This window comes from Hippocampus bargibanti, linkage group LG01, assembly GCF_051943395.1.
Source record: "Hippocampus bargibanti isolate YZ-2025 linkage group LG01, ASM5194339v1, whole genome shotgun sequence".
NCBI lineage: Eukaryota > Metazoa > Chordata > Actinopteri > Syngnathiformes > Syngnathidae > Hippocampus > Hippocampus bargibanti.
This window is the reverse complement of record NC_142734.1, coordinates 2,064,876-2,083,893: the sequence shown is the minus strand read 5'-3', so window position 1 is coordinate 2,083,893 and position 19,018 is coordinate 2,064,876. Positions and strand designations below refer to the sequence as shown.

The window sequence follows — 19,018 nt, the reverse complement described above, 5'->3', positions numbered from 1 at the left end:
CAATTAGCTGCGACACAACGATTCACCATCGCGTTATTTATGTAGTTTTCCTTCTAATTTCGCCATCAACACAGTGTTTTCAGATGAAAAAAATGTACCCAAAATGCATTGTGGGTCGCTTTCTCGTTCTGGGGCGTTCCCTCCGTGACGTCACTGAGGGTATGCGGTGGAATCTTTGTAAAATGCGCTCAGTAGAAGTCATTTGAAGTGATTTTACAAATTATGGACACAACATGTCTGGAGGCGTCGGGTGTCCGTTAACTATCTATTAAGACTCCCCCTTGATTCGGTTTCCTGTTGCACAGGGAGTTGGTTAGATACAGTAGGTGGTAGTTAAGACTACGTCCAAAAGAAAGTAAAGTAAAGGAAGAGGGGAGGAAGGAATGGTGGTGGTTTGAGGAGGCTGCCGTTAGGTCTGGAAAAAGTTCCAAAGTGCACGACGTGGACGGAACGGGATCACAAGTCAGCAATTTTCAAACTTTATGTTCTGGAATATAGGTCACCAAAACACATTCCAGCCTCAAGTAAACACGTGATCACTGAATGTAGACAGCAGACTGGATGGAGGAATGGAAAGAGTGAAACAAAGGAGAAGTCCGATGGGTCAATGGACGGTCAAAAAGAAGGATGTCTCACAGTTTTCTTTGTTAATTCTTTTTTGCGTACCAAATAATTAATAATTAATTTCTCCACTGTGAGACTAATAAAGGCAAATCCAATCCAATTCAATTCAATAGAGCCACATGCGCCAGCGTTCACTCAACCGGGAAGTAACTCAAATAGATAGAACACTAGCTGCTAGCTAACAGATAGCCAATAGATAGCCAGATAGACAGTTAGCTAACTAGCTAGATAGCCAAAAGGCAAATAAATAGCCAGCTACATAGCTAGCCAGCTAGACAGATAGCAAATGGATAAATAGCCAGCTACGTAGCTATCTAGGTAGACAGATAGCAAATAGATAGCAAATGGATACATAGCCAGCTACATAGTTAGCTAGCTAGCTAGATAGATAGCAAATGGATAAATAGCCAGCTACATAGATAGCTAGCTAGACAGATAGCAAATAGATAGCAAATGGATAAATAACCAGCTACATAGCTAGCTCGCTAGACAGATAGCAAATAGATAGTAAATGGATAAATAGCCAGTTACATAGCTAGCTAGATAGATAGCAAATGGATAAATAGCCAGCTACGTAGCTATCTAGGTAGACATATAGCAAATGGATAAATAGCCAGCTACATAGCTAGCTAGCTAGATAGATAGATAGATAGCAAATGGATAAATAGCCAGCTACATAGCTAGCTAGCTAGACAGATAGCAAATAGATAGCAAATGGATAAATAGCCAGCTACATAGCTAGCTCGCTAGACAGATAGCAAATAGATAGTAAATGGATAAATAGCCAGTTACATAGCTAGCTAGATAGATAGCAAATGGATAAATAGCCAGCTACGTAGCTATCTAGGTAGACATATAGCAAATGGATAAATAGCCAGCTACATAGCTAGCTAGATAGATAGATAGATAGATAGATAGCAAATGGATAAATAGCCAGCTACATAGCTAGCTAGCTAGACAGATAGCAAATAGATAGCAAATGGATAAATAACCAGCTACATAGCTAGCTCGCTAGACAGATAGCAAATAGATAGTAAATGGATAAATAGCCAGTTACATAGCTAGCTAGATAGATAGCAAATGGATAAATAGCCAGCTACATAGCTAGCTCGCTAGACAGATAGCAAATGGATAAATAGCCAGCTACATAGCTAGCTAGTTAGACAGACAGCAAATCGATAACAGATAAATAGCCAGCTACATAGCTGGCTAGCTAGACAGATAGCAAACAGATAGCAAATGGATAAATAGCCAGCTACATAGCTAACTACACATCGCTACACAGCTATGTGACAATGAAAAGGACAAAAAAAGCGACGTCCCAGTGGACTTTGAGCAAGAAAGATAAATGGATGAAATAAAGCAGAGGCCTGTGGGTAATGAAAGCAGGATGCTTTCTGGCAACGCTGAACCCGGTTCAAGAGCAACTCCTTCACTCAAATACGACCCGACAAATAGGAGGAGCACCAGCTGAACCTCATTTGGAACATTCTTGGATATCGTGCAGTAGTCTGACTTTAATGATGGTTGTGTCATTAATTTTCTTCCCCGAATAAGATGAAAGTGAATTCCTAAGAGGAATGCAATATCTGACCCAGAAACCTTTTTTTTTTTTTGTTATTGTACTGTTCTTGTTTTTGTTTTTTTGGACACTAGGTGGTGCTCGTTGTAGGGGAAGCAGCATTTAGTTTCAGCGTTGGGGAAATTGATTTTATACATTTAAAGTGCAGTTCACAACGTTTTGTTTGTTCAGTTCATTATTTAAAAAAAATATATAATAAATACAGTGATACCTCAGCTTATGAACTTAATTGGTTCCCAGAAAGTTTAAGGCGAAAAGTTCATCTTCCAAACATTTATTACCCATAAGAAACCATGAAAATGAGAATAATCCGTTCCCATGTCCCCAAAAAACTCATGAAAATAGAAGCTAAACAATTTTGTAGATATTTAACACTCACACTGACTACACCGCTTTTCCATTAACCCCAAACTATGTTGGCCAGAAGAAGTGCAAATCTCATCAAACACACACAAACACAAAAACACACACATAAATAGTGATACCTCAGCTCACGAACTTAATTGGTTCCCAGAAAATGTGTTAGGCGAAAGGTTAGTCTGCCAAACATTTATTTCCCATAAGAAACCATTAAAATGAGAATAATCCGTTCCCAGGTCCCCATAAAACAATTTTCTACTAAATTAGCCTTAAAACTACACAAAATATACCTTATTTTATGTATCATAAATGTGCTATGGTATTGTAATGAAAGAAATAAGCCGTACTGTAGCAATTGTGGGCTCTGATTCTGAATCAGATACACTTGAAATGTGTCAATAACCTCAAAAGGCCAACTTTTTTAGGGGGCAGGGAGTGAATAACTATATTTGTCAAAAGAATGACAAGTGACCTTCAACAAGTGACCACTTGGACCTCATATTACGCATAGAACTTGTATTTTAGACAGCCACCCTCATTTCAAGCTCATATAACTCCAGACCCATATCATTTTAGAATTAACTCTTTTTTTTCTGATGAAAGAAGAGAGTCTAAGGTTTCTTACGCTGCATTGAATGTTTATATACAGGTAACATCCGACTTACGATCAGCCCGACTTACGACCATCCGTACTTACGACCATGACCCCCAGACCTTGTTTTTAACATTTTAAAGAGGGGGACTTTGCGAGTCATTTAGCCTCTGAGTCGCTATTCAACATTTTGAATGGGGTTCGACTTACGACCATTCGACATACGACCGTTTGGTTGAAACAGAACTCGGTCGTAAGTCGCATGTCCTAAAACTCAATATTCTGTGGGTCCAGGAATTCGAGTGACAATGACAAAAACCATGGCACTGGAGTGAACACATTTTTGCACATGTCTCGCAGTGAATAAGTTAAATTATGTTTCAATGTGATTTCCAGATAATTCTATTCTGTTTTATGCATACAGGCAACATCCAACTTACGACCGAGTTCCGTTCCGACCAAACGGCCGTAACTCAAAATGGTCGTAAGTTGAAATCCATTCAAAATGTTGAATAGAGACTCGGGGGCTAAATGTCTCGCAAACTCCCCCCCCCCTTTGCTAGCACGTTGCGGTGCCAGGCGTGGAATTAAATTTTTCAAAATGGAGGTCGTGGTCGTAAGTTATATATTTAACACCACATCCCAATGTCATTGGAATTGGATTTGTCCCAAGAGGAATTATTAATATTGACCACAGCCTATCGCCAAGGCGTTATGCATAAAGTGTATGGCAATTGTATTTCAATTGTATTTCTTGCATGTGTCCATCGAATGACTTTCCTGGCTACAGCACAAGATGAAGGAGCCACTCTTTTTCAACTTCCTTTCCTTCTAGTCCATTTTTATCTCCACATAGGATTTTGTTGGACGGGGGAAGGCACTTCCCTGATTATTCCCTTGTGTTACTCCATCATGGTTCTTCCTTTGAGAGAACCTGGCCAAAAAAAAAAAAGCATTCCACTCACTGCACATATCAATGCAGATTGTTTTTGCTGTGGGGCCATGCGGTTCCGGTAACCCCCACTGGTGTCTGATGGCAAGGAGAGAGGAAAAAAAACTCATTTTTATAGATTACTGTGCACATTATTTACCTATTGATCTAAAACCAAAACAAGCCGGTTGCCATTTTCTTTTCTACATCACTCATTGTGGCAGCTCTGTGTGTATCCCGAAAAATAGTTTGTATGCCAAGGTAAAATTTTCATAAATTTAACGTTTGTAAACCGAAAAGTTCGTAAACCAAGGGGTTCGTAAACCGAGGTATCACTGTATAGGGTTTCGGTGCTCCCTGGGTCCAGGAAGTCCTATGTTTTAATAACCTTCTTCCACTTTGAATATTTCACTTGGCCAAGCAAAACGGGAAGATGACCATGACGATGGGCAACGACTGGATGACCCCATGTGGAGGATGTTGTGTAGCTTTCAAAAGACTTCTTTAGCCTCTCTGTATCTTAAATTTTCTACTATGCAAAAGTTGCACGAAGTTGTTTTTTTCCTCTTCAAAAGGTATTCTTTAGCCGAAAGTTTGCCTTCCTGTAAAATGGGAGTCCGAGCCAAGACTGCAGCTGTGTGCGCCTCTGCTTTTACTGGCTCTGTTATTCTGCACCACCTCCTTACTTTTGTCCAACAAAGACATCAACCTGAGTGACTCCAGCAGAGTGCACTGATCCTGGAGGGTGAAGGCCTTTATAGCTACTCCGCCTTTTCCACACCGCGACTCAAGCGCTCATACGAGGAGAAGTTCATGAAGGATAACTGGCTAGGGGTTCCGCGCCATGGTGTAGCATACCATCTGCTTTCTTCAGCAAAAAAAGTGTCTATTCTGCCCATGTCGCACGTCATCTCAAACAAACTGAACTCTAGCGTCAATTTAGCTCCCACTATGAAACATCTGTAAAATGAAATGTTACTGAATAAACCTTTAACTTGTTTGGTACTTCGCAGTCGTGCATTTCAGTCCATGCTAGCGTCCTGACATGAACAGTGATACCTCGATTTACGAACCCCTTGTGTCGTTTGTAAATGAGCCCGTTCTCCTAACAAGAAAATGGCATCCGACTTGGTTTATCCTCTTGTTCCCGCCCCCAGTCTTCGGTTAAAACAACGGGATTGGTCAAGAACGCAGCAGTGAGGAAGCAGGGGTGTTAAACATTAAAGAGACAGGCAGACGACAGAGAGAGAGAAAACAGTGACATTTGGACTGGTGTCAACTTTGATAGTTCAAAAGCAGAGTGTAGACTGCAAGGTTAAAATACCCTATCAATCAGGCTCTACAAATATCCAGCACAAGCCATCTGTACACTTGATGCAAAAACCTATCAACCCAGCTAAACAGAAATAATTTTCTAAGCCTTAAAACAACACAAAATATATCTTATTATATGTATAAAAATGTGCTATGGTATTGTAATTAAAGAAATAAAGTGTACTGTATAATAAAATCATTTTATTTACCTTTGTGATAGTCGTTATGGAATGGAGTGGCCGGTTTCATCAGCATTAAACACTTGAGGAGGAACGTAGCCTTCTTCTTCCACCGTCTTGAGGAATGATTCCTTGTAAGCTTTCGCAGCTTTATCCTCAGAACTGGCTGCCTCACCATGACGAATGACACTATGAATCCCTGTACGACGCTTACTACATCAATGACAATCACAAAGGTCAATAAAACGACTTTATTATACAGTACAGTTCATTTCGTTAATTACAATACAATAGCACATTTATTTTACATAAAATAAGGTATATTTTGTGTAGTTTTAAGGCTAATTTAGTAGAAAATTATGTTTTATGGGGACCTGGGAACGGATTATTCTCATTTTAATGGTTTCTTATGGGAAATAAATGTTTGGCAGACTAACCTTTCGCCTAACACATTTTCTGGGAACCAATTAAGTTCGTGAGCTGAGGTATCACTATTTATGTGTGTGTTTTTGTGTTTGTGTGTGTTTGATGAGATTTGCACTTCTTCTGGCCAACATACTTTGGGGTTAATGGAAAAGCGGTGTAGTCAGTGTCAGTGTTAAATATCTACAAAATTGTTTAGCTTCTATTTTCATGAGTTTTTTTTTGGGCAAAAGTACCATGTTTGTGCAGCAACAGAAACATTTCTACTGTTGACTTTTTCGACTACAAATTGTTATTTCTATAAATTATTTATCCTCCACAAATTTTCTGAACTTTTCGTGTTTATTATGTTTGTTCAAGTCATTATAAGTGCCTTGCACGCTGGGTCTGAGAGGACAGCAATTTCATCTGTGCCATATTAGCATATTTGATAATAAAGCTGACTTTGACTTTGAAAACATCATTTTTGCTACATGTACATACTGTATATATTACATTTCCATTGTACAAGTACAAGTTGCTACGGCATTAACATCATGGTGTTATATGAAAACCCAGTATACATGTTTTGAAAAATGCACACGTCTCAAACAACTTAAGAAAAGTTTCCTGTTGTTATTAGCTTGTGTTTGCCAAACACGTCCACGACCAAATCTGCTCAAGCACAAAATTTTTTTTGTTTATGTTATCAAATAAATGTTTGGTGTAGACCCACAGAAAAACGTATCCTATCCTGACTACAAATTGATCTTGAGAGTTTTGAAAGGCACGTATAAATGAAATTTATTATTATTATTATATCTATTAGCTAGGTTTCTATTTATTTGAGTTACTTCCGGGTTGAGTGAACGCTGGCGCATGTGGCTGCCGCTGCTCACCCACGGAAAAACATATCCTGTGACTGTAAAGTGACCTTGAGAGTTTTGAAAGGCGCTTAGAAATCAAATGTATTATTATTATTATTATTAGTGCTTAAAAATGAATGACGGTGTCTTTGTGTTGTCATATTGTCTTTGTGTTGTCATATATGTTATTTCGGGTTTTTTTGTTCTTTGACTTCCAAACGGCGCCGCGACAGTGGCTGCCTTTCCAGCAGCTAATAAAGGCAATTCCATCCATCCATCCATTATTATTATTATTTTTATTATTATTATTGCAAAGTGCAAAATGAAGTGGCCTCGGGTACTGGATAATCACATGCAAAAATATCATTTATTCCCTGTAAATGATTCCACAAAAGTGGACAGGAAGTAATCCATTTTAGTGACGCGCAACCTTTGAGGCTCATTGAGACTGGACATTCACACAAAGCAGAGGTATGTGCAATATGAGCATTGGCGGTTAAATTTGCTTTCATACATTTGTCATTGTGATCATGTGTATGTAGTCTTAAAGGACAACCAACACCATTTTTTGTTTCCTAACTGACATCAGAAAACCGTTTTATAGCATCTAAAATACCCAAAACACGCAGGCTGATATTTTTAGTCAAATTCGGAGAAGATGCTTTCTTGTTACTCATCCAGTTATGAATATGATTCAAATAGTTCTGAAGAGGAAAGCATACATGTTTGCAATCCATTAAAGAAGTCCTTCCGTATCAATTTGAGCCGTCTGGACTCCAATGTAGCGCCCAGAAAATGCACAAGATGGCGCACAAGCACCGTTCGAAATTGGCTGACTTGTCTGCTGGGAATTTGTGTCAGCGAATATCAAATAGTAGTCTTGCTGCAACACACAACGATTCACCATCGCGTTATTTAGGAAAATTGGTGAAAAAGTGACAAGAACCTCAAATGCCCAGCATGTTTTTTTCACATTGCAAAAAAAAAAGGCTGACTATCTCAATCTTCCTTCCCGTCAATCTAAAATTACGTTGATACCTCGGTTTACGAACCCGTTGGCTTACGAACTTTTCGGTTTACGAATGTTAAATTCATGAAAAGTTTACCTTAGTATACAAACTATTTTTCGGGATACACACGGAGCTGCCATCATGAGGGATGTGTCGTTCGCGAACGAGCCCGTTCTAACAAGAAAATGGCAGCCGGTTTATTTTGGTCCTCTATTCGACGCCCCCAGTCTTCGTTTAAAGCCACGTGATTGGTCAAGAACGCAGCAGTGAGGGGTGGTGGTTTAGACATTAAAGAGACAGGCAGACGACAGAGAGCGAGAGTTACAAAATGGATAGAAAACAGTGAAATTTGGACTCATTTCAACTTTGATAGTTCAAAGGCAGAGTGTAGACTGCAAGGTTAAAATTCCCATCGATCAGGCTCCACAAATAACCCGCACAAGTCATCTGTACACTTGATGCAAAAAGCTATCAACCCAGCTAAACAGAACACAATTGATGAAGAACAAGGTAAAATTAGAAATAAAGAAGAAGGCTATGTTCCTCATCAAGAAGAAGGAGTGTTTCATGCTGATGAAACCGGCCACTCCATTCCATCAAGCCATTAACGACCATCCTAAAGGTAAATAAAACGACTTTATTATAAAGTACAGTTTATGTATTTAATTATAATACCATAGTACATTTATTATACATAAAAGAAGGTATATTTTGTGTAGTTTTAAGGCTTATTTAGTCAAAAATTATGTTTTATGGGGACCTGAGAACGGATTACTCTCATTTTAATGGTTTCCCATGGGAAATTATTTTTTGGGATACACACTTTTCGCCTTACACACTCTGTCTGGGAACCGATTAAGTTCGTAAGCCAAGACATCACTGTACTTTGTATCTTTCCAGAGGTTTTGTGTATCACCAGCGATGGAATCCCTGTCGCTGGCCCAGGACGGGGAAACATTCCTGGACAACGTTCAACAAGAAAGAAAAGAAATCAACCAAGTCCATCTGCACGCCAGAGGCAAATGGGCCAGCAAGGCTGAGTTCCTTCTGGCCGTGGCAGGCCAGATCATTGGCTTGGGCAACGTCTGGAGGTTCCCTTACTTGTGCTACAAAAATGGCGGAGGTAAAATCGAAGCTGGGAAAACTTTCACAAAATAAATGAACTCCTTACGACGTACATAAAGACATGGGCAAACTACGGCCCGTGGGCCACGTACTGTTTTTTTATTTGGCCCGCCGAACTTGTCAAAATTATAGTAAAAACAGTGTCTGAAACTCAGGATCAGAATCAGAAAACCTTTATTCGTCCCACAATGGAGATATTTGCAGTCCACAGCAGCACAAAGTTAGCGGACACCAGGGCAGACAACTCTGAAAAGTTGCCTGCCCCATTTTTCCCAACTTGAAACACAATAAGACTACTAAACGCAAAAAAAAAAAAAACATTGCTACAAAGTATTAAGGATTTTTTTTTAATTAAAGGACAACCTTGTTCGTGACGTCACGCCAAGACGTCTTGCCTTGCTGGAGAATCAAAACAATGGCTTCAGATTCGGAGAATATGCTTCCTTGCTACTCATCCAGTTATGAATATGATTCAAATAGTTCTGAAGAGGAAAGCATACATGTTTGCAATCCATTAAAGAAGTCCTTCCGTATCAATTTGAGGCAACATTGGGGAGAAATGTATCACCAAAAAAGAGGCAGAAAATGGCGACCAAACTCCGTGTGAGGAATTAATCAGCCCGTTTCCACAGGCTGATAAATTCCTTACATGGAGCTTGGTCGCCCTCTTCAAGCTCTTTTTGGTGCAACATGACGTTTTCAGACCAAACAAGTAGGGCAAAATATATTGATGTGATGGAAGGACTGCTACAATGTGTCCTTTTTTCGGTCAGGGGCGTTCCTTTAGTGACGTCACGTATGGACTCATCACCAACTCAAAAACAAGACTTCCGGAATATTCAGCGTCAGTCTTAAAACGTAAAATATAGCTATATGCGATGGAATCTTTGTAAAATACGCTCAGTAGAAGTCATTTGAAGCCATTTTACAAATTATGGACACAACTTGTCCGGAGACGTTGGTTGTCCTTTAATGCTTTAGTATATCCGGCCCAAACACTCCCTCCAAATGCTCCTGGCCCGGCCCCTCTGTCAAATTTTACAACCCATTGTAGCCCGCGAGACAAAAAGTCTTCGTCGCTAATGTTTTGATAGCATTGATAGAGTTTTTTAATTGTGTTTTTGGTGTGTCCAGGTGTGTTCTTTGTACCTTACCTTATGTTCCTGGTCCTATGCGGTATTCCCTTGTTCCTTCTGGAGACGTCACTTGGCCAGTATACAAGCCTAGGAGGGGTCAGCGCCTGGAGAACCATGTGCCCAATATTCGGAGGTACTAATTTTGGAATTTGAATGGGTTAGACATGTGGTGCTTTGCGCAAGCGGGTTCAGTAAATGATACAAGTTCTGGATAGAGTTCAGGTTCATTATTAAGACTGCCGTCTTGGTCGGAGGGAGAAAGTAAGTAGACTCTCGTACAACTGATCTCCTGTTGAACATTAAGCGCAATCATCTGGAACCTACTTGCACATCAGCAGAGTTCTACCCAGGTGTTGATTACAGATCAGCTGCAGGTTCTGGAGTCTTCTCTGGCCCAGACTGATGATAACAGGAAGCAAACCAAATCACTGGAAGTGGATCGCCAAAATAAATGAGGAAATCAAAAAGATGAGGACCCTGTGATAGCACATCGCAGATAGTTTGGAAAGGATTTGCAAATCTCTGTCATCTGTTTTTATTGACAACCTATCTTCATTTGAACTGGGTTTAACAGTTGTTTTTTCCATTGTTCACCAGATCCCAATAAGATGTTTGTTTTTATTTTATTTTATTTTTTTTACTCGTCTGTCCGCAGGTTTAGGCTACGCTAGCCAGATCATGATCCTGCACGGATGTGTGTACTACATTATCATCCTGGCTTGGGCTCTTTTCTATCTGTCCTACAGTTTTCAGACCACACTGCCCTGGTCACACTGTAACAACTCTTGGAACACCGGTCAGTATTTGCGGTAGCCGCAGGCAAATTACATATTGAAAGCTTCTGTGCATTTTGAATGGATTTCAACTTAGGACCGTATGATTTCCGACCGTTTTGTCGGAACGGAACCCGGTCGTAACTCGGATGTTACCTGTATATATTTGTCTGCTCCCCTCAAGATGCTTGTTTCATGTTTGATGACCACAACCCAACATCCAATGTGAGCAGCTTGCCAGAGAACGCCACTTCCCCAATTATGGAGTTTTGGGAGTGAGTGTTTCCACAAATAACGATGCATTGGTTCGGAATTCGTATTTTTTTGAATAACTGTCTTCGTCCTGTATGTTTTAGGCGCCAAGTGCTCCAACTCTCTGACAGTTTAGATGAGCTCGGTCCAATAAGCTGGAAACTGGCAGTGTGCCTTCTTGTTGTCTGGATCGTCTGTTATTTCTGTGTGTGGAAGGGCATTAAATCCACTGGAAAGGTGAGCAGAAAATGCCGGCAGTTGCTTATCATGGATTTAACTCATCCACTGCCATCCCCAAATTTATTCGGGAATTGGAAATATGACGTGGCAACGCCATTCCCGGATTTGTTCGGTTTTGGTTTTTCCCATAAAGCGCTGGTCAGACCTCTAGAATTTTTTTTTTTTCCACGGGGGGGCAGCATTTCCCTTTTTTCCATGTTAGCGCTATGTTACAGCATCAGTTGTTGTGAAAGCACGATATATACCAATATGAATGTTTTGCATTGTATTTTGGACAGCCACCCTCACTTCAAGATCACATAACTCCAGAGCCATGTCATTTAGAAATTAACTCTTTTTTTCTGATGAAAGAAGAGAGTCTAAGGTTTCTTACGCTCCATTGAATGTTAATGTAGTCCTAAAACTCAATATTTTGTGGGTCCTGGAATTGAAAATAACAGAAACCCTGGCACTCGAGTGGACACCTATTTGCACGTCGTCTGGCAGTGAATGAGTTAAGAGCAGCGGGCATTACCCGAGACTAGTCTGAGACATTATACAGTGACACCTCAGCGTACAAACTTAATTGGTTCCCAAAAACTGTGGAAGGCGAAAAGTGTGTATTCCAAACATTAATTTTCCATAGGAAACCATTAAAATGAGAATAATCCGTTCCCAGGTCCCCATAAAACATAATTTTCAACTAAACAAGACTCAAACCAACGTGAGGTGAAACGTTCGTGAAGTAAAGAGTTCGTAAGCTGAGGTATCACTGGACCTCATTTTGCTGATTTTTTTTTTTGGTAGCTTTCAATGCCTTGCACTGTGTCCTTTCTAGGTGGTGTATTTCACCGCTACCTTCCCATATGTGATGCTCTTTGTGCTGCTGGTGCGAGGTACGACTCTACCGGGAGCGGCCCAGGGAATCATCTACTACCTCAAACCGAACCACACTCGCTTGGCTGACCCACAGGTAGAGATAGACAATTATGGCCATCGATATGAACCGGAGGTTTTGTATCACCCAGTGGTCCAGATTTTGAAAAAAAAATAAAAATAATTTAAACCTGGGAAGGGATTGTTCTCATTTTAATGGTTTCCTATGGGGAATTATTTTTTGGGATACACACTTTTCGCATTACACACTCTGTCTGGGAACCAATTAAGTTCGTAAGCAAAGGTATCACTGTATATTCCATACAAAATATAACACTGAAGCAACTTGGGACCAAATTCAACTTATGAACGACTGCTCGGAACGTATCTCGTTTCATAAAGTGGCCAGCGACCTAACTGTCTCCCCTCTTCGTAGGTCTGGATGGATGCAGGTACCCAGATATTTTTCTCTTACGGAATCTGTTTGGGGAGTCTCACAGCTCTTGGCAGTTACAACAAATACAACAACAATTGTTACAAGTGAGACACTTTGTCCTACCCTTTTGCCACACAAATCACAAAGTCATTCCGAGACCGTTAAATGTGAAACGGTAGAAGCCAATGGTCAGACGGCTTCTAGAAAGAATGAAAGGAATGGCTCGGGAAAACATGCCTGGAGACAGCCACACCTTGAAAGACAAACCTCGGTTACCCAATTTCCCAGTTATGCCCCCAAAAGAGCCAAACAGTCTTTTCACTGCCAGACTACAATTCAAAGGAATCATCTCAGTCGATATTGTTGCCAGATACACTTGAATACACAATGTATAGTACAGTGCTACCTCGATTTTCGTGATTAATACATTTCACGGAAGCAAAAGATTGCCCTAATCATGGCAAGGTACAAGAATTTATCATGATTGTACTTTGTGCTACAATGTGATGTGGTGGGGTGAGGTTCATAACCGTTGGTGGATCGGTTCGTGGGATCGTTCGTCATGATGATGAGGCAACATGGGATTAGTCAGATGACAAATTGGGCAATTAGGCCAGTCGTTAGTCAGGACAATAGAAGCGATCAGTGGAGACGCAGGGATTAGTCCTCTGCTCCCCCCAACCTGAGGGCAGGGACCTATCATAGCAGAGTCCGGTACCGCTACGTCTGAACAGTAGGGATATATATAGATACAGTAAAGTCTCGTTATATCGATATTCAAGGGAGTCCGAAAAAATATCGATATAACCGGGACTATCAATATATCCGACCCTGCGCGCATGTAATTTTCTCCGTGCGTGCATAGAAATAGTATCGATATAACCGGGACTATCGATATATCCGATATCGATATAACGAGACTTTACTGTATATAGGGCCGAAACTACCAGTAAGATTTTAGTCTGCTGACGAAATTTCTTGGATAAGAAGCGAAACGTCCAACACCTTCAAAGAAGTACAGATGACGGCTGAAGAAACCTTTTCATCGATGGACCACTCCTGTACGACTGCGATCTTACACAGACGTATTCCTTGCATTTGTGTTTGTGTTTGTATGCAGGGACTCGTTCCTACTGTGCCTCTTGAACAGTGCCACCAGTTTCCTGGCCGGTTTCGCCATTTTCGCAGTGCTTGGTTTCATGGCGGAGGAGCAAGGAGTGGACATCGCCACAGTGGCTCAGTCAGGTGAAAACAGGACTTCAAACACGAATTAGACTAGTACTACCAGTGTCTGAAAGTCATGACAAAAAGTTAGGGGAAACCAGGGAAGACAACTCTGAAAAGTTGCCTACCCAGCCATAAAGTTGCCTGCCCCATTTTTCACAAGTTGAAACACAAGACAACTAATCGCAAATAACCATTGTTGAAAAGTATTGAGGATTGATAATCAGAATATATAACACAACAACACAACACTGCGGGTGAGCAGCGGCAGCCACATGCGCCAGCGTTCACTCAACCCGGAATAGCTAGCTAGTTAGACAGCTAATAGATAGCAAATAGATAGCTAGCTAGATAGCCAGAAACGGTGACCCCGTTCAACCCGGAATAACTCAAATAGATAGAAAGCTAGCTAGCTAGCTAATAGATAACTAATAGATAGCTATCTAGCTAGCTAGTTAGATAGAGAATAGATTACCTTCGGAAACCTCATTTAAGTCACTTTAAAATGATTAACTTTGGATTTTTGCAGCTTTAGATTGATTTCAAAGCTATTTTCATGATTTGTAACCTCACAGGACCCGGCCTGGCCTTCATTGCTTTCCCCAGAGCGGTCGCCATGATGCCTCTTCCCCAACTTTGGGCCATCTGCTTCTTCCTTATGATCATCATGCTGGGACTGGACACGCAGGTTATAGAAGATAGAGACATTTTGTGAAGCTCCTTAAAGGACAACCGACACCATTTTTTTGTTTGATATTGATATTTTTAATCAAATGAAAAAAACACCAATAAAAATGACTGAAATTGTCCCAAAACTACTTGAAAATAACCTCAGAAATGACGAGTTTCAAAGGCTCCGCCCCCTTGTTCGTGACATCACACCAGAACGTCTTGACTTGATCCAGAATCAAAACAATGGCTTCAGATTCAGAGAAGATAAAAAAGATGAAGATCAAAACTTCCATTTCGGACGGAAAGTGGGCAAAGTGTTCTTTGTACTGATGGTTAATTCTTTAATGTGATTTCACACCACCGACACCACCGTAGAACTACAAACAAGTATAAAAATACAGCTATTATTGACACATAAACATTTGGACTTTACATCAATGAACTAAAACGTATGCAATAAAATCGGGGTCGCCACAGCAAATCAGTGTCCTCCATCTTTAGAGGTTTGATCCACATGTTTGGATCTAAAATACCCAAAACACGCAGTATGATATTTTTAGTCAAATGCAAAACACCAATAAAAATGACTTAAAGTGTCCAAAATCTGCAAAAAAAAATCCAAAAACCGGGAAGTGGCCAGTTTCAGAAGCCCCTTTCCACAGGCTGATTAATTCCTTACACGGAGCTTTGTCGCCCTCTTCTGACTCTTTTTGGTGCAACACGAAGTTTTCAGACCAAAAAAAGTACAGCAAAATGCATTGGCGTGATAGAAGGACTGCTACAATATGTCCTTTTTTTTGGTCAGGGGCGTTCCTTCAGTGACGTAACGTGAGGACTCATCACCAACTCAAAAACAAGACTTCCAGAATATTAGCGCAAGTCTTAAAAAAATTGTGTCGTTTGTCCTTCAAACAAAAATATGATCTGGAATCTTGTTTTTTTTTTTCCTGCGGTGTAGTTTGTGAGTCTGGAAGCGCTGATGACATCCGTGACCGACTTGTACCCCCACCTGATCCGACGCGGCTACCGCAGAGAGCTGCTGCTGCTCTTTATCTGCCTCGTATGCTTCTTGATCGGGCTGATTATGGTCACGCCGGTAACGTGAGATCTGTGTGAACGTGTTCCAGCTAAGCTGCCACTTTAAATTTCACAACATTGTGTGTGTGTTGTAGGGTGGTCTGTATGTGTTCCAGATATATGATCACTTTTCATGCAGCGGAGCCAGTTTACTGCTTCTCTCCATCTTCCAGTCGATCGCCATTGGCTGGATCTACGGTAGGAAACAGCATACCTGTCAACCTTGGCTAATACGCATGTAGCAATAGTCGACTTAGCGTACTGGTACTGGGATGCTAATTCACACAAACGGACACCTTGTTCGTGTTTTTCGATGATCTCCTTCTCTCCTCGACCATCATTTTGTTTTGTGTCCTCTTTGGCTGAACACTAGCCTGTGGAGGGGTCTTTTCTGGTCCCATAATAGCAAAAGTACTCCACTCGATAACAAACCACGTCTAGCAGTGAATGAGTTTAGAACAACGCCAGGATTTCATCACTAACCAAATCTCGTGATATTGCATTTAATTTAAAGGACAACCGACACCATTTTTTGGTTTCATAACTGACATCAGAAAAACGTTTTATAGCATCTAAAATACCCAAAACACGTAGGCTGATATTTTTAGTCAAATGAAAAACACCAATAAAAATGACTTAGAGTGTCCCAAAACTACTTCAAAATGATCCCGGAAATGGCGCGTTTGAGAAGGTCCCGCCCCCTTGTTCGTGAAGTCACGCCAGGACGTCACGTCAGGCATCGTCATCAACTGGAAAACAAGACTTCCTGAATATTCAGCGCAAGTCTTAAAAAAAAAAAAAATAGCTATATGCCGTGGAATCTTTGTCAAATACGCTCAGTAGAAGTCATTTGAAGTGATTTTACAAATTATGGACAGAACTTGTCCGGAGGCGTCGGTTGTCCTTTAATACCCTCATACTTTTCCCACTCCTGATAGTGGTAATAATACAATGCAGGTTGGTTTTATTTTTATTTTTATTTTTATTTTTATTTTTATTTTTATTTTTATTTTTATTTTTATTTTTTTAATTTTAATTTTAATTTTAATTTTAATTTTAATTTTAATTTTAATTTTAAATTTTAATTTTTATCGGCAAGGTGCCGAGCGCTTTAGTTCGAACATCAAGCACATGACCGGCCATGAACCCCTGCTTCTCTTCAAGCTTTGCTGGAAATACTTGACGCCAACCGTGTGCACTGTAAGTGACATGCTCTGCATCAACCATGCGCATCCTGGACATCCCATCTTACACAAGTATTTTCATTCATTGGCGTCAAATCTTCCTTTCTTCCACTTGTAGGCTACTTTTTTGTTCTCTTTGGTCTGTTGGTCTCCGTTGAGTTTGGGGCAAGGCTTGGTGGCCCCATTATGGGCAACGGTTCTCGGCTGGCTCCTCACTCTTTCCTCCGTGTCTCTGATTCCCGTCTGGGCCTTCTATGCACTCGCCGTAACGCCGGGCACGCTCACACAGGTTCTAACTTTTGTTCCTTGAATTATTATTATTATTACAGTAAAGTCTCGTTATATCGATATCGGATATATCGATAGTCCCGGTTATATCGATACTATTTCTATGCACGCACTGAGAAAATTACATGCAAACGGGGTCTGATATATCGATAGTCCCGGTTATATCGATATTTTTCGGACTCCCTTGAATATCGATATAACGAGACTTTACTGTATTATTATTATTATTATTATTATGCTAGCTATTTACTATTTATAAGATTTCTGGCTGGCTAGCTATCTAGCTAGTTGCATGTATTCTATCTAGCTGGCTATCTAGCTGACTGGATATCTAGCTAGGTACAGCTATCTATCTAACTCACTAGCTCACTAGCTATCTAGCTAGCTGGCTATCTCATTAGCTAGCTAGCTAGCTATCTATTTGATATCTATTAGCTATCTGTTTGCTATCTATTAGCTATCTAGTTGGCTGGCTGGCTATCTATCCATTAGCTATCTATTATCAAGCTCGCTAGCTTTCTATCTATTTGAGTTACTTCCACCGCAAACTCGACACAAGCTGTCCAGCATAAAGTCAGCCAGGCAGATAGCCGGCTAATCGATAGCTAGATGGATAGATGGCGAGATGGATATATGGCTAATAGATAGCAAGCTAGATAAACAGCCAGTTAGCTGGCTATCTAGCTAGCTATATGTTTGCTGTCTATTAGCTATTTAACTAACTAGCTGGCTAGCTAGCTAGCTATCTATTTATCTCGCTATCTATCTATTAGCTAGCTATCTATCTATTAACTAGCTATTAGCTAGCTAGCTTTCTATCGATTTGAGTTATTTCGGGTTGAGTGAACGCGGGCGCGTGTGGCTGCCGCTGCTCACCCACAGAAAAAAACTTATCCTGTGACTGTAAAGTGACCTTGTGAGTTTTGAAAGACGCTTATAAATGAAATGTATTATTATTATTATTATTATTATTATTAAATGTTATTCTAGATGCATAATTGTAAACTTTTGCATCCCCCCGTAGCGCTTCCAAAATCTGTGCAAACCCACCGCAAACTCGCCACAAGCCTTCCAGCATCATCCCGACAACTCGGCCACCTACAGCCTCGCTTGTCCCAAAAGCGAGAAGCCATCAGCACTCATTGGACGTGTCGTTGAGGATCAATGAGTTGAGAGTCATCGATGATGTGCCGATGTGGATGCGGCTTGGAATTGATGCGTATTTACATGGCATAGATAATCTCTTTTTGTCAAAGGATGCTACCGCTTTGTGTTTGCATTTGACATTTAGCTTGTAGCAGAACGTGCACATTTCACCACGATGTCTCTGATCCACTGGTGAAAAGGACGCTTTGATCTTTTCCTCTTTCATCTAGAACTGCTTCATGCAACAAAGAGGGTGCAGAAAGTGCTGAAAAAGATTGAATGACTGTCGTTTTGCTGAAATTTGTTATTTAATTTTGTATTTTTTTGTTCTTTTGACTTCAAGATGGCGCCGCAAGAATGGCTGCCTTTACAGCAGCTCCTGTATTTTGTTTTTCTACTTCTTCCTTTCCTCTTTTTTCATCACTTTCCTGCTGTGAAATGTAAATTTCTCCACTGTGTGACGAATAAAGGTTCAAGTTAGTACAGAGCCGGACCGACAATGATTATAAGGCACCATAAATGTATATTAATAATAATAATAATAATAATAATAATAATCCATTTCATTTCTAAGCAGCTTTCAAAACGCTCAAGGTTGCTTTACAGTTTACGTTTTGTAGGTGAGCAGCGTTCACTCAACCCAAAAGTAACTCAAATAGATAAAAAGCTAGCTAGCTAGCTAATACGTAGATAGCTAATAGATAGCTAGATAGAGAGCTAGACAGTCATATGGCTAATAGCTAGCTGGTT

General features: G+C 40.4%; 1 protein-coding gene across 2 annotated transcripts; it reads left to right on the top strand.

The window, feature by feature from the left end:
• Positions 1-7,305: 7,305 nt before the first annotated feature.
• On the top strand, positions 7,306-18,755 carry LOC148902706 (sodium- and chloride-dependent GABA transporter 2-like). Of its 2 annotated transcripts, XM_088989435.1 has the most exons (15): positions 7,306-7,321; positions 8,761-8,983; positions 10,120-10,254; positions 10,777-10,917; positions 11,079-11,169; positions 11,251-11,383; positions 12,204-12,338; positions 12,678-12,781; positions 13,798-13,922; positions 14,477-14,589; positions 15,532-15,669; positions 15,746-15,848; positions 16,750-16,850; positions 16,953-17,123; positions 18,147-18,755. In XM_088989435.1, the coding sequence occupies exons 2-15, from the start codon at positions 8,782-8,784 to the stop codon at positions 18,288-18,290; spliced, it is 1,836 nt and encodes a 611-aa protein (XP_088845561.1). In that variant the 5' UTR covers positions 7,306-7,321; positions 8,761-8,781; the 3' UTR covers positions 18,291-18,755. The 2 variants fall into 2 exon arrangements, with proteins under 2 accessions (XP_088845561.1, XP_088845569.1); XM_088989443.1 differs by lacking the exon at positions 16,953-17,123.
• The last annotated feature ends 263 nt before the right edge of the window (positions 18,756-19,018 follow it).